Source organism: Myxocyprinus asiaticus, chromosome 27, assembly GCF_019703515.2.
Source record: "Myxocyprinus asiaticus isolate MX2 ecotype Aquarium Trade chromosome 27, UBuf_Myxa_2, whole genome shotgun sequence".
Taxonomy (NCBI): Eukaryota; Metazoa; Chordata; class Actinopteri; order Cypriniformes; family Catostomidae; genus Myxocyprinus; species Myxocyprinus asiaticus.
In genome coordinates, this window is record NC_059370.1 from 3,185,632 (window position 1) to 3,202,119 (window position 16,488).

The following is a 16,488-nucleotide window of genomic DNA, read 5'->3' on the forward strand; positions in this document are numbered from 1 at the left end:
TGTGACATGACACATGTCATTTCGGTACCTGTTTAATATGCAAAATGCAACACTGAGCATGGAACTTGTGTCTCATTATATACACCAAGTTGTGCCGGAAGCTGCTTCACTAGCAACTGTTGTAAAATATCTATTAAAATATTCTGCTACCTCTTTTTGATTTGATGTTAATTTTCCCTTAACTTTAAGACTAATTCTTGAAAATGTATCTTTTACCTGCTTACTGTTCCTATTTTTGTAATTTCTTCCAGAGCTTTTGTGGCTCCTGCTCATTCGCCGATATTGTATCGATATTGTTTCTTGAGGGCACCGAAAATACTGTTTATTAAACAATGAACACTAACGCTACACTCTTAAACACCACTTTTACATTTCTTAGACTTTTCTCACACCAAAATGAAGTATCGTCTCTGTTTTAGGAGTGATCCGGTTTGGTTGTGTAATAATCTGTTTCAAAGCAAACGATTGACAGAAAGCCTTAAAAGTTTTAAACATAGTAGAATCCTTTTTTAACCTCAGATTATCAAGAATGATAACCTCAGCTCCAGTAAACTTTGTGCTGTCATTTAAGGTCCCTTCTAGGAGTTCATAGAAATTGCTCTGACTAAATGCCCTGACTAAAATAGGCTTACTTTTAGGTGAGAGAATGTCCAGCCATACTGCTTCGATAAATGCACTGTCCAAGTCTTCATTTAGATTAAATGGCAAATCTGATTTAATAAATACACATAAACCACCTTCTTTAGGATTTCGATCTCTCCTTATCAGACAATAGTTAACAATTTCTATTTCTGCATCATAAATAGAGTCATCCAAACATGTTTCACTGCAACAGACAATTCCCAATTTATACTCTTTATATAGCTGACGTATCTCTGTTATCTTTGGGAGTAGACTTCAAACGTTGAGATGAGCAATGTGTAGATCCCTCGATGCGCACATGGAATTTTAATCACTGAACTTATGCTCCAGTTGTGACTTTATATGTCTGTCCAGTCCCCCCAAAGGCCAATCATTCCCATACCTCCTTCGTGCTGGCCCCGTCAGGCACTGAACAAAAATCCATCTCTTCAGTTCCCCTTTGACACAAAACTTTGCCTCTGGATTCATCATAACAGGGAAGTGTGTTGTCCCATTGATTAGCGAATTTACCCCACAAATGCGTTCTGTCCATTCTCATACACTTGACAAGGTTCAAGCCTGTGGAGAAACCTTTCTTTGCATTAGTGCCAGCAAGCGCTGGGATTGATGGCCGCTGCAACCGCTGTCACCCTGCTGGGCTTGCTACGGATGAGACCTCTCCAGTGCTGGCTCAGCCCGAGGATCCCTCATCACACTTGGCATAGTTAAGGTCATCTTCACCACATAGTGATGCGTCGCTATTACGCCACACTAGCTACTGAGGAGAACAGAGTTTATCGGAAGGTGTGACACTCACCAAGACAGGCAGATGCATAGCTGTCACTATAGCCATGTCTAATATGGACTGGGGAGCCCTTTTTTTTTTAGGTTTACTCTAGCGTCAGGGTGCAACAGGATGGGGGAATGGAGGCTGCACCCTCAATTAGATGGTTGACAGCAAGCTCCTCCAAGGAACCGGCTGAACATTAAACATAAAGTTTAATAAGAAACTCTTATTATTCCCCCCCCTCATCTCTGGGCCGTTCTGTCAGCCAGTGGTCCACCCCACCTCCTGTGAACATGGGGGAGAGACGAGGGGAGGCGTGGGGAGAGGAGAGAGAGAAGAAGAAATTGCTCGCCGGCTCCCAGACATGCTGTTGCCTGGTCCTCAACCGCTCCTCCACCCCAGGCAGATGGCCGTGACTGCTCCCCTGGTAGATGACAGCGACGAGGACTCCGCGACAGCGCATCCCTCCTCCCTCCCGGGTTTCGGCACCACTGTAACAGTATAAGGACGGGCAAGGAGGAGGCGGGAACCGGCTGAACTGAAAACGTAAGTTTAATGTCAAAACTCAAACATAAAACACAGACACGCATGCAACGTGGCCGTGTGCGTCTCTCTCTCTCTCTTGAACTGGCACCTCCGGCTCATCTTTATCCCCCTAAAAATGTCTTTTTACCTTCCAATGTAAAATCTGGTTCCAGTTGAGAACCACTGGCTTAGATGACACCTAAAATCTCAGTGTTGTGACATAGCCATCTTCTGTATCTACTTTATTTAATTATCTGCTGTAGATTCAACACTGCTTCAGTGTTAGTTTTTAACACCAGCGAGTGAGAACCATATAAACACCAGGAGTGTACATTTAACACTGAGGATTTTGCTGTGTAGAGATGCCTTTTCAAGGTGGGTCACCTTTTAACAATGTTGCAAATTGGTCTGACTTTGTCAAAAAATTATGTAGCATTGACCTTTAAACTTAAACGTAATATCTTTTAACATAACACACACACACACACACATAATTAACTAGGCTAAATTATTAAATTGCAAAATGATTTATCTTTTTAAAAAATATACTTTGGAAGATCAGTTGTAAAGCCCTTTCCCTGTCAACTTTATGTTATTTATTGACATTATTTCATTATTATTTTAATTCCTATTATTCATTTATTTCTTTTAGCTTTTTTCCATGTTCTTTTTTTCTTCTTTGGTGATTTCATCATGGAGGTTGTTTGTTTCTTTAATTAATCCATTAAATGTAACTAAATTTGGTAATTAATTATTTAATTCATATAATCAAACAAGCTTAAAGTAGTTAAGGGAACTGTGGTTTTGAAGAAAAAACAAAATCACCATCTCTGCTCTGAGTTTCAAGACATGCGCACTAGCTGCGACATCTTGTGATGACACTTGGCGGGCTTTTGGAGCTGCTAGATTAACTGCCAGAACAGCAGAAGCTTGCTACCACAGTGAGTATATCTTTGATAATCTAACATATAACATAATTTTAATAAACCGTTCTACACATATAATATCGACGTAATGTTTATTTATAAGGAAGCTAAAATCCTGTGTTGGCTGATATAGCGCTAGATATACTCTTGAGAATTATGGTAGCCAATTTAAAAGCTTATCACTTAATGAATCGACTGCCTGTCTGCTAATCTTCAACATTTTTTACACTAAACACTATACTTTTGTAGTGAATTAGTGAATTAAAGTAGAGTTTGCTACGATAAAAATGCTGTTTAATAAGACAAGGCGGTGTAGAGAATGTTGCGACAGGACTCATTTTTGAAATTACCACCAGCCTATATCAATAAATGTGTAGCATTACAATTTAATAATACATTTTGTATATTGTGTAAAGAAAATGTAAAAATCAATGTTTTTGATTAAATTAAAACTTTGAAGGCCGTCCACTGACATTGGTGCATTATATGATTGGTTTACATGACGTCATCCAGCTTGACCGTTACACTTTCTCCAAAGGTAGAGCCGGTTGGTATCTCCTATCTAGACGTATCGGGGGAATTTGGCTATTAAAAATATAACATTCTAATTTAATTCTGCTCAAATGAACAAAATGACTTAAATAAACATTCGTTCATTTTGCTTAACGAGATTGAAAGATCCAAGTCAGTCTGGAGCCATGATTTAGTATTTTATATATGTAATTAATTTAGATAACTTTGTAAACATCTTTTTTCACTTTGATATTAAGGGATTTTTCTGTTAATTATTGTCATAAAAACCACATTTAATCTACTTTGATTCTCTGCTGTAAGACATGAAAACTTCTTCAGAAGATGAATACTTTATAATTTATAGGCACTCTACCATTTATAACTGACAATATTGTCTTTCAGGTCACCTATTTTGGACAGGCAGGGGGTCTGACTGTAAAAGAAACTGGAGAATAATGCCAAAACTAATGACGAACCAACTGGCGAAGCAAATTAACTGGCGTGGAGTGAATGGGAAGAATGGCTTTGAATGGCACTTGCCACTTGCCATTAAAGATGTTGTCCTCAGTAAGTTTTATTTGTGTATCATAGTGTTAATTCATTTTCATCGTTATAGGAAACACATTTACGCTTTCTTGCCGAGAGTTAGATGAGAAGATTGATCATGTCTATATGCTAGATATGAAGCTGGAACCAGGAGATGGTTAACTTAGTGCAGCGTAAAATAATAATACATTTTTAAATAATAATAATAAAAACAAGTTAGTAATGAAAAAGAACCAATAAGAGTATCAATAAAGAACCGTATAAGGCATATCAATAAAATAAAGATACAATTCTAACAGTATACAGAGCTCTTTAATAAAGTAAAGGTATTTCTTATCAGATTACTCGGTTAATCAATACAATAATCGGTAGAATACTTGATTACTAAAATAGCTGTAAGCTGTACCCATTTACAGGCTGTGATACTTGCCAAAGTACTGACTATGCAGGGTACCCAGACTTTTGTTAACTATAAAATATGTCAACTGTATTAATTTAAAATGAAATCTACAACACAATAAAGTCTGCAAAAATTGAAGGGGTCTGAATACTTCCTCAAACGACTATATAACCCCATAAAGTGCTAGTTTTTTCCAATCTTTTCCAGTCTTTATGCTAAGTTAGGATAACCAGCTTCATGTTTGAACAGGCAAACTTTTCACCTGATTTATCAATTCTTTTTCTTTCTTTCTTTCTTTTTTTTTTAAGAATCTGCAAAGAAATGCAAGTACTGCTGGTGCATCGGATGCAAGTTCATAAAAAGATGGCTGCAGCTTGCATCTGACAGAGATGGGGGAAGAAGAGAGTGGGCCTGAGTTACCATTCAGGTCTTCAGTCTGAGATCTATCTGACTAACTAACCATATGTGTCATTGTCTGTGCCCCCTCTTATCTCTCTCTTTCTGTCAATTTGTCCCTCTTTTAGGGTACACTTACTTGAGGAAAGTCCTGAGGTTTTCTAATTTTTTTGTTTTGCATTTGTTCATGCCACTTTTTGCTAGTTCATATAAAGCTGTATGTTAATGTAAGGGTTCAAATAAATTCTCATATTTCTCATATTTTCATTGTGTCATTTTTACTTGGGGAAAAAGAGCACATATGGAAGCCTCCAAAGCCTCACAAACACTGAGAATGGATTTTACATTGAAAAAAGCTTCCATTCTGCAGTTCATCTTTTGAAATGGAAAATATTTGCATATTAAGTTTGGTTACACTTTATTTTAAGGTGTCATTGTTAGAGTGTAATTATACATTTAAGTATTGAGCAATATTAATTAACAACATGTACTTACTATATATAGGGTTAGGAATATGGTTTGGTTTAGGGTTAGTTGCATGTAATTATGCATAATTAACTGTTATTACTTCAGTAAGCACATATGTAACAAGGACACTCTAAAATAAAGTGTTATTTTAAGAAGGTGGAAGTAGATGCCATCTTAAGGATTTTAACAAGGTAAAAGAATTTCGTTTTGTGGAAAAATATTAGAGAAAATTTATTCAAAGCTCTGTTTTTATATAAAAACTGGAAGGAGTCTTTATTAAACAACATACATTTTAGTAGTTTTTGGTAACCAATTCATTACAAGAAGAGTAATGAACACAAAAATGTTTTCAATTCTGTTTTAGATTAAGTGCAAGTATATACTTAATTTAGCAAACAAGCTTATATTGCTTTGGCAAAATGTCTTTTGTTGCTCTTCTAAAATAGATGTAGTTTTGTATTTCATATACATTTCCCTTTGGTACCCAGACTTGGACCAGTACCGGCTAAGTGTACAATTTTTGTTCCCAGACTCGGGCCAGTGTACTTGGGCCAATTCTGGGGGCGTCATTCATTGCCGTGTTTCACAAGAGTCCAGCAACCGCGAGTGGGCCGGATTATTTCTTCTGGCCTGCTGGATCTGGGCCATTATTGGGCCAAACCATTTTGGCTACCTGGGGAAGAGGTGTGAACACATTCTGAATGTAAAAATGTATCTTACCTCTCGATAGACAGGATCTACTGACACTCTAATGACACTCTTTGGGTCGGTGTGATATATAGGCAGTTTTAGAAGTGCCAGTGGAATCAATGCCAGGCTCAGCAGAGGAACAAGCAGCCTTAAATTGGGGTACAAATACCAATTACTTATTGGTTTACAGGCAAAAAGGATTTTAATTTGATTTTGTCTACTGTTTTGTTTACCTGGGCCGACAATGCCACTGTTTGATAGCTCTCCTCATTATATCTGAGCAGCAGGTTTTCTCTGTACTTTTGCTGCCTGAAACAATATGCTCTCGCTTTCGCATGTGCTATTTTCTGTAAGCAGACAAAAGACAAACTGTTCATTTAAAATGTCAGTGTGAAAAATAATAATAAAAAAAGATAAATAAAACTAAAACAGTATTTATGTCACCACAAAAAAAAATGTCTATCCAAGACTTTTACATTTGTCCTGTCACATTCATTGTTCACTAGAATTATATTACATAAAATATCAAGTTTAAATTTGTGTGTGGGTCTGTGTGCACTTAATAATTTATGTATTTAAGGACAACTTTCGAGTTACATTTATCTTATATCAGATTATATCGAATGAACAAATAAACTTCAGAAAACCAGCGACATTTTCATTTCAGAGATTATTTACCTAGGTAATAACCTAACATTAAGATGATTAAAAATCTATCGAGTTTGGGATACTGTCACGCCCTAAACTCACTGCATTTCAGTCGCATGTGTTTGTATGTTTAATGCACATCCTCTTTCGCCTCTTATACGCACTTCCTCAGAATGTACCAGGATTGTACGTGTTAGTATGCAGCTCTTGTTTACACCATTCTGAACACGTTTAATGTCTTAGTATAATTATACATCATTCACACTTACCTCTAGTTTTGTGCTCCAAAAAGAGTCTGAATAATGAGCAAATGAATGATTCACAGAATTATTGATTTTCGCAGATTCCGAGAAAACTGTGGCGGCTCTACACTGTTTCACCAAGTATGGGAATTGTCGGACACGGTTACAATGCATCAATAAAACCAGAATTTTAAAATAAAATCATACTTTCCTAAAATGTTTGAATAAATACTACGTTATGCCTGGTCCTGTTTTGTTTCGGCCCCATTATACAATAATCACAATAATCGAAGCAGGTAGGCTACAGGAAATCTCCTCTTACAATGAATGTATCTACGAATCCTACTGTAAGGAAGGAAAAGCTTAGCTAGCCTTATAAATAAGTTGTGGCGATGGTTCTCGGTAACCTTCCTTTAACATCGTCTTCTTTCCGTTTTAAGGCGGATTACAACCAGCGTAAAAAGGGGTATACTGCCACCTACTATATAGAAGTGTGTAGCATCCAGGCTTCATTCTCCTACTTTATATTCTGATTTGGAACTGTGTTGGAACTCTTGTAGGAATTTAAAAATAGTCCTATTTACTTCATTTTGTTTTCCCTTAAGAATTCCCTTAACACTCCATTCTCTTCCCACTTTAGTTATAATATCTTTAAGTTTTGATCTCTCATTACTATACTTTATACACTTCATAATCACTTTCAACATTTTGTTTACATTTACATATTACACATTTATCCGTTTTTATTTTATTCATCAGTATTGTTTAATCCTGTGTGTCCCAACCTAAGTCTGCAATAAATTACTTCTCTTCTGCATCTGTTATTGAATGTTTTGATTTTAGCTGATGGTTGGATTTTGTAATATTCTCTGCCTTTATTATCCGTATGCCATCTGATTTGCCATGTTTGATTAATAGCGTTCTTGATTAATGATTTTCCTTCACTTCTACTCTATGTTAGTTCAAATATATTGTTGTCCTTTATCTTTAGGGCAGATTTTGCCAGAAGGTCTGCTACTTTGGTTCCCTCTATTCAAACATGAGCTGCAACCCGACAGAACTGCACAATTATTCCAAGTCTTTGAAGATTTAGTATACTAGTATAAATGTCTATTAAAATATCTTCTCTACTTGATTTACTTGTTTTAATGCTATGAATTGAGGCAACAGAATCTGAGCATATTACTATTTCATTGGGCTTGACTTCTTCTATCCATTGTAAGCTTAAGGCTATAGCTACTGGTTCAGCAGTATATACCGAAAGGTAATTATACCGAAATTCTTTTAGCTATGCATTTTTTAAACTCTGGAATATAAATACCCAACCCTACTTGACGATTAATTGGATATTTTGAACCATCTGTAAAGATAATTATGTGACTGTAATATTGTTTCTTTAGGTAATCTTGTGTTAAATATTCCAGGTTAGAATTTTCTCCTTCAATCCGTTCCCTTTTCTTATCAATTAACTCCATATTAACACTAGGTTCTGAGAATATCCATGGTGGGACATTACTTTGAACAACTGCAGAGCAGAATTTAATATTATTCAAACTATATTCTTCAGATCTCTGTAATATAACCCAAACCCTCTACTTGTGTATTTTCTATATTCCCAACAATCTTGAAAGATGTATGATGCAAAGTTATTTTCCACCTCTTTCAGTCGTATCCAATATGAAAGTGACAATTTCCTCCTCGAGTCTAGTGGTAGTTCATTGGTTTCTATTAATAATGCTGTAACGCGGTTCTTACAATGGGCATGGAGGAGGCGGGAACCGGCAGAACAGTCAACATAACTATAATGACATAAAGAAACTGAAACATAACATAAAACACACAGACACGCACACACACAGGGGCCGCCTGTCTCTCTCTCTCTCTCTCTCTCTCGAACTGGCACCTCCGGCTCATCTTTATCCCCCTCCTGGCTGATTAGGACAATTCAGCACCGGGTGTGCATCCTCGCGGCCCGGCCACGCACTCCTCCTCGTCACACTCCTCCACCGCCCAATTCAGGCCAGGGAAACCTCCGGCATGACATACTCCCCTCCACTCCCTTCCTGGAGCCCTGTGAGAGACGAGGGGAGGGAGAGGGGAGAGGGAAAGAGCAAGGGGGAGGGACAGAGAGAGAGAGAGAGGAGAGAGAGAAAAAAACTTGCTCGCTGGTCCCTGGACATGCCGTCGCCTGGTCCTCAGCCACTCCTCCGCCCTCTGGGGGACGACAGCTGCTCCTCCCCTGGTTGACGATCAAGGCTCCTCCGCTTCCTGGCGGACGGCAGTGGTTCCTCCAACTCCCGGCGGCCGGCAGCGACTACTCCGTCCCATGGTGGACGGCCACAGCTCCTCCACTTCCCGGCAGACTGCAGCTGCGAGGACTACACGACAGCGCATCCCTCCTCCTTCCTGGGTTTTCGCACCAGTGTAACGGGGTTCTTATGATGGGCAAGGAGGAGGCAGGAACCGGCAGAACAGTCAACATAACTTTAATGACATAAAGAAATTAAAACATAACATAAAACACACAGACACGCACACACAGTAGCCACGTGTGTGTGACTCTCTCTCTATCTGGCGCCTTCGGCTCGTCACAAACGCATTGGTTGGAGTAGATTTCATAGCGCCTGTACAAATTCTTAGTGCTCTATATTGAACACTATTGAGCTTTTCTAAGTAAGAGTTAGCTGCAGCACCATAAACCATACTACCGTAGTCCAAGGTTGATCTCATCAAAGCTCTATAAATATCTATCAATGCTCCTTTTTTTGCTCCCCACTCATATCCGGAAATACTACTCATCAAATTCAGCACTTTTTTACATTTGGTCTCAATGTGCCCATTATTATGACTCTTCCATATATATTTTTGGTCTAGCCATAATCCTAGATATTTAAATTCTTTAACCCTTTCCATGTTCTCCTTGTAGATAGTCAAAGGTTTTCCGATATTTTTGAAAATATCATATAACATGATGTTTCCATACTTTTGAGTTTTGTATTTTTTGAACTAAATGATTTATATTCTTTCCTCTTTTCCATATAACTCCATCATCAGCATATAGAGCAGATTGTATTCCTACATCTACTCCTTCAAAGATGTAATTTATCATGATGTTAAATAGTATGGCACTTATAACATTCCCTTGGGGAATACCGTTACTAATAACAAATTAATCTGAAGTTTCTGATCCCACTTTTATCTTTATAATTCTGTTTGATAGGAATTCATAGTCCCTCTCTCCACATTGAATCATAGGCTTTTTCTATTTCAAAGAAAACTGTAAGCATGATTTATTTCATAAGAAGAGTCTTTTCTGTATCATTATTAATTTTTACAAGTGCATCTGTTGTAGATCTCCTCTTCCTAAACCCACTTTGATACCCATTGATTAAACCTTTTCTTTCTAATAAATAAGAAAGTCTTTTGTACTTTGTCTTTTCCATCCATTTGCCTAAATGTGATGTTAAAGCTATAGGTCTATAGCTATCTGCACCTGAAGGGTCTTTACAAGGTTTGATAACTGGAATTACTAATGCACTTTTCCATAAGGACGGAATTTTCCCTTCCCTTCATAACTTATTAAAAAGCTCAAGTACCATCTTCATGGCCTTTTCTGGTAATTGACTGAACATAGAGTAACACAACTGATCTTCTCCTGGAGCTGAATATTTGCTTTCTGCTATAGCTCTTACCATTTATATAAGTCCATTGTGGAGTTATTGCTATCTTTCTTTTTATATACCATATTATTCCTTTTAATGACCTCCTCCTTTCTTTTTCTATGAATTTCAGTAAGGTGGTTACCACAATGGATAATAGAAAAAAACTTCACCTAATAAATTTGCCTTTTCTTTTTGTTATCGCATTTTTTATTGTTAACTGTAATAACCGGAATTACTTTATTAACTCTTTTCCCACACATTTTCTTCAACATATTCCATTCTTCTCTCAAATCAACCTCTCATCCTATAGTTGAACATTATTGTCTCCATGAGTTATTTTTTGCTGCTTTAATTGTCTTCTGAGCTAAAGCTGCTTTCCTTTTATACTCATATAGATTTCCTAATTTTATGTTATTTCTAAATATTCTACAGGCAGAGTTTCTTTCTTACTGTAAATACACTGGCGGCCAAAAGTTTGGAATAATGTACAGATTTTGCTCTTATGGAAAGAAATTGGTACTTTTATTCACCAAAGTGGCATTCAACTGATCACAGTGTATAGTCAGGACATTAATAACGTGAAAAATTACTATTACAATTTGAAAAAATTTTTCAACTACTTCAAAGTGTTCTCATCAAAAAATCCTCCATGTGTAGCAATGACAGCTGTCAGTTTGTCCAGATACTCAGGTGACATTTCACCCCACGCTTCCTATAGCACTTGCCATAGATGTGGCTGTCTTGTCGGGCACTTCTCACGCACCTTACAGTCTAGCTGATCCCACAAAAGCTCAATGGGGTTAAGATCCATAACACTCTTTTCCAATTATCTGTTGTCCAATGTCTGTTTCTTTGCCCACTATAACCTTTTCTTTTTGTTTTTCTGTTTCAAAAGTGGCTTTTTCTTTGCAATTCTTCCCATAAGGCCTGCACCCCTGAGTCTTCTCTTTACTGTTGTACATGAAACTGATGTTGAGCGGGTAGAATTCAATGAAGCTGTCAGCTGAGGACATGTGAGATGTCTATTTCTCAAACTAGAGACTCCGATGTACTTATCCTCTTGTTTAGTTGTACATCTGGGCCTTCCACATCTCTTTCTGTCCTTGTTAGAGCCAGTTGTCCTTTGTCTTTGAAGACTATAGTGTAAACCTTTGTATGAAATCTTAAGTTTTTTGGCAGTTTCAAGCATTGTATAGCCTTCATTCCTCAAAACAATGATTGACTGACGAGTTTCTAGAGAAAGCTGTTTCTTTTTTTTTTTTTTTTTGCCATTTTTGACCTAATATTGACCTTAAGACATGCCAGTCTATTGCATACTGTGGCAACTCAAAAACAAACACAAAGACAATGTAAAGCTTCATTTAACAAACCAAATAGCTTTCAGCAGTGTTTGATATAATGGCAAGTGATTTTCTAGTACTAAATTAGCAATTTAGCATGAATACTCAAGGATAAGGTGTTGGAGTGATGGCTGCTGGAAATGGGGCCTGTCTAGATTTTATCAAAAATTAAATTTTTCAAATGCAAATTGTGCTGTTTTTTACATCAGTAATGTCCTGACTATACTTTGTGATCAGTTGAATGCCACTTTGGTGAATTAAAGTACCAATTTCCTTCCGAAACAGCAAAATCTGTACATTATTCCAAACTTTTGGCCGCCAGTGTAGCTTTGCTACATTCATCATTCCACCATGGGACTAGTTCCTGTTATCATAGCATAGATCGCAATGCAGCATTCATTATCATTGAAATAACTTTGCTTAAACACTTGTCTATCCTGTCATTTTTATCAAATTTGCAAACCGTTTCTTTGCAGATTTCTTTAAACGTTTCCCATTGAACTTTTGGGAAGCACCATCTGTATATAGGGTTACTAGTTTGACAGACCATATCTATTTCCATATAGCGGTTAATAGGAAAGTGGTCACTTCCGATGCTACTGCCACTCACTTTCCATTCACATAGGTTTGCTAGAGTAGACAATACAATAGTTAAATCTAACATGAAGTTTTATTTCTTGGAATGTCAATTCTTGTACCACTTCCATTATTTATGCAGACTAAATCTCTATTATGCATCATTTCTTCAATTACTTTTCCATTATTGTCTGTATGCAAACTTCCCCATAAACTATTGTGAGCATTGAAATCACCACACCAAATTTCCCTTCCTTTGTGTTCACCAACTATTGTGTCAAAATCTTCTACTAATAAATTATGGCATGGGTTGTAATAGTTAACTACAGTAATTGAGTATTGAGCACTGTACATCTCTATAACAATACACTCAAATCTACTAGAAGTCTAGTAGAAATCTACTTTTCTTTTAAAAGATAAACCATCTTTAACAAAAGTAATACATCCTTCTCCCTGATTATTAATTCTGTCAAGCCTAATTGTACTGTATCCTGAAATTACAAAGTATAAGTGCGGTCTCAGACACGTTTCTTGAATGCAAATTATATCAGGTTTTACTTCTAATTCATATAAATGTTTTTTAAATTCTTGACCATTAGCTATTAAGCTTCTCGCATTCCAGTTTAGAATGAGGAATGCCATTAATAGATTAATCACTGATAGATTCATAGCTGTATGGATTCATCATTTCGAAGATGGTTTTGCATCCTGACATGAAATCCCAAGATATTCTTTTGCTGAATCTATTACTGTTTCAATTCTGTCGTCTCTGTCATTCTGTTAAATTTATAGGTATATAACCTTGCAAATGAAGGGTACAAAGTTTGTTCTATCTACCAATAGGGTTTCTTTTTTTGATCTTGCATTCATGAATAGCTCCTTTCCATTCTCTTTGGGGATATGCCTTGTCTCTTTCATGGTTGATGTTGTTGGATCTCTTTTTTCCAAATATTCTGGCTTCAAATTGTTCTCATTAGTAACTTTCTTTAGAGCTTCTGAGTATGACACTTTGTTCGTGATTTTGAATTTTTGTGCTTCATTAGCTTGCTTTTGTTTTATACATCCTCCATATGCCACACTATGCTGATCACCACAATTACAACATCTTGGAGGAACATCTTTATCACATTGATCATAACCATGATTACCGCCACATCTTACACATCTTTCTTTTCCTTTACAGTGATTTGCAATATGTCCCAAACATTGGCACTTAAAGCACCTCAACACTGGTGGAATATACTCCTTAACCTGGTAGGTAAAGAAGCCTAAGATAACTCTGTTTGGAATTTCGTCTTCAAATTCAATCATTATTGATAGTGTCTCCACTTTTTCTCCATTTTGTCTTGTAGACAGCCTTTTAGCATCAACTACTTTTCCACCTTTCAATTTTGCCATAACGTCATTGATAGAGACAGATTTAGGAACACCAGAGTTAACTCCCCAATGTCTTGCGGCAGAGCCAGGGATATGAGCTTTAACTTTCTTTTGATTCAGAATTTGAATCTTGACTATTTTCTCATGTTGTTCTTTGTTTACCATATGAATCATTATTTGTATGTTGTTTAGGTATCTTGTGAATTTCACCTTCCCAACTTCTTTCTCTAATGTCTTGGCTGTTACAATGAGATTGAAATTTTCTTCAAATGTTACAATAACTTTGAATTCATTTGTTGTTTGGTCATCGAACTTATCTTTAAATCTTTTGACAACATCCATGGATCCTTTCCCTCTGCTGCCTTCTCCATTCTTTTGGTTTGTTACTTGCTGCCAATCCATACTTCCTAATCCCCACTCATCATCTTCTGAACCACTACCAGAAGCCATATCAGCTACATTCACGATATAGTTGTTGTAAATACTGCCTTGATAATCCACTTCAATGACCTCCGGGTCCGCTTCAATAATTGGGCATGCTCAACACTTCCTCCTCCAGCACTATTTTTTTCAGGTAGGCACGTCAGTCTTAATGCCTACTTCTGTATTTCTTCTTCCTTCCTCTTTTTCAATTTAAAGAGCCTATATTATGCTAATTTACAGGTTCATAATTTTATTTTGGGGGTCTACTAGAATAGGTTTACATGTTTTAATCTTCAAAAAACACATTATTTTTATCATACCGTACATTTCTTTTCCCCGCTCTTCATAATCTGGCCGAAACGCTCTGATTTACTTCCTGTCCCTTTAAAGCCCCCCCTTCCGGTCAACCTATTGGTCAACCACATAGAGCGTGTGTCAGAAATGTAACGGACCTTACCATAACCGAGTTTAAGCTCCCGAGGCTTCATGAGCTGCTCTGTAAACACTATTGTAACTGTGGTAACCATGGCATCCGTTTTTGCCATACCAGCTCTAGCCAGAGTCCGATAATGAATGAAATAATGAAAGTTTGGAAGAACAAGCTGATCGACCCGAACCACCTTTGCAAGCACGGCTTGAGCAGGATGTTTCACAGTGGTAAGTTTTAATTTTGTTGCTTTCTTACAAGTAGGCCTACACTGTTGATTATTGTGAATCTAACAAAGCTTCAAGTAAAAGACGCATAGTGCACCGAAGTTAGTCATCTTTTGCTGGAATGGGTGTAGCAGAACTTTTTTCACCTGAGATATGAACGGAGAACAGAGGCTTACTCCCGGTTGGACATTACTGGGGGTATTAGAGAGTTAGTGAGCAAGATAGACGTACTACCGATAGCAGCTGTAACATTACAGCTTGTAATTATATAATTATATAAGACTCTTGAGATCGACCATTTTGTTACACAGTTTTAGGTAAAAACCGGCCCACAGCTGAATAGTAAACCCTTACCAAAACAATAACATTACATAGCAAGTTAGCCGAGCACTACGGTGGATTGCAGATGTAATATGACCGTTTGTAAAAATAAATCCATCTCTACACTTGATCACTATTCATGATAGTAAGAACGACAAACAATCTGCATAATTATACACAGTTGTAGGTAAAAGTGGACCCGCAGCTGATTAGGAAATCTATTTCAACACAATAACATTAGCTAGCAAGTTAGCAGAGGCCTACAGCTGTGCACTGGGTGTACACCGTAGCTACAACACAAAACTCCACATTTGAAATCTCGGTAGCAGATAAATCCACAAATAATCAAGCCTACTTACAGGTTGTTATCCTGAAGTGCCAGATTGTCCCAACAAAGTGGGAAATGCACCGTCTTTCAGGAGTAACCGTCTTGAATATCCGGCATTGGTTGTGGTTGTAATGCTGAGGAATAGTGGTCAAAATAAAATTTAACCACTGAAACTTCAATTCATCTGCCTATGGAAGTCCAAACAAAGAGGTTTTGCTTTCGCAGTGAAGAAAACAGCATATTCTCGACATGGCGACAACACTAACCCAACTCATCCTGGCCTCGGCTATAACTACGTTTGTTTGAGGGTGGGCCAAAGTAGCCTTTAGCCGGGCATTATGCAAATGTGTTACATGGTGACGCAGATCCTTTACGGAAGAAATGGCTGGACTACAAACAGCCCGTTTCTTATAGTTCTTTTTTTGTAATTAACATTTTTATTGATTCATATGCACATGACAGAGAAAAACTCAACACATATACAAAGAATCAACATTTTACATTTAAACCCCACAAATACAATCCCACCCTGACCCCCAACGAACACCCCCATGGTCCCACATAATAACACACACACACAACCCAAAACAAAATAATAATAATAATAATAAACATACATGATAAAACTAAACTACACTCTCCACATCCCCTCTCCGAGAGTCCCCCAAAAAAACTAAATATTTGCCCCATTTTTTATCAAATAAGTCCCTAAACCCTAGCCTTCTTCTTACCACTTCCTCAAATGCAGATACCCTCCCCATTTCCCTTACACCACTCCGAAAAAGAGGGTGCTCCATTTGACTTCCAACCCCTTAAAATTATTTGCCTGCCGATCATGAGACTGGTCAGAACCCAATTTTTAATGTGATTATCCCTCAAATTCATGACCACCCCATCACCCAAAATACAGAGTCTGGGACAGAGCAAAACGTTCAAAACGTCACACAAATAATTCCGAACCTTTAACCAAAAATCTTGTAACACACCCCCAAAAAACATGGGTAGTGCCTCCAACTTCTGATTGGCATCGCCAGCAGGTGGGTGT

General features: G+C 37.3%; 1 protein-coding gene and 1 long non-coding RNA gene across 6 annotated transcripts in view; one reads left to right on the forward strand and one right to left on the reverse strand.

Moving 5' to 3' along the window:
- Positions 1-10,860, reverse strand: part of LOC127418155 (lactosylceramide alpha-2,3-sialyltransferase-like) — a 54,162-nt gene extending 43,302 nt beyond the window's left edge. Inside the window, exons 1-3 of one of the 5 annotated variants that reach the window (XR_007893373.1) lie at positions 6,790-7,225; positions 6,106-6,219; positions 5,903-6,020 (exon numbers count right to left, since the gene is read on the reverse strand). Coding sequence is in view for 4 of the 5 variants with exons in the window: in XM_051658575.1 (XP_051514535.1) it covers positions 5,903-6,020; positions 6,106-6,209 (222 nt within the window). In the remaining variant the exon portion in view is untranslated. Of the gene's footprint in view, positions 1-5,902; positions 6,021-6,105; positions 6,220-6,789; positions 7,227-8,613 lie in introns of those variants that run through there. The other 4 variants (XM_051658575.1, XM_051658574.1, XM_051658577.1 and 1 more) reach the window with 4 other exon arrangements.
- On the forward strand, positions 2,012-4,864 carry LOC127418190 (uncharacterized). Its single transcript, XR_007893380.1, has 3 exons — positions 2,012-2,874; positions 3,775-3,939; positions 4,627-4,864. It is a non-coding gene; the product is annotated as an uncharacterized LOC127418190 (long non-coding RNA).
- Positions 10,861-16,488: the final 5,628 nt, after the last annotated feature.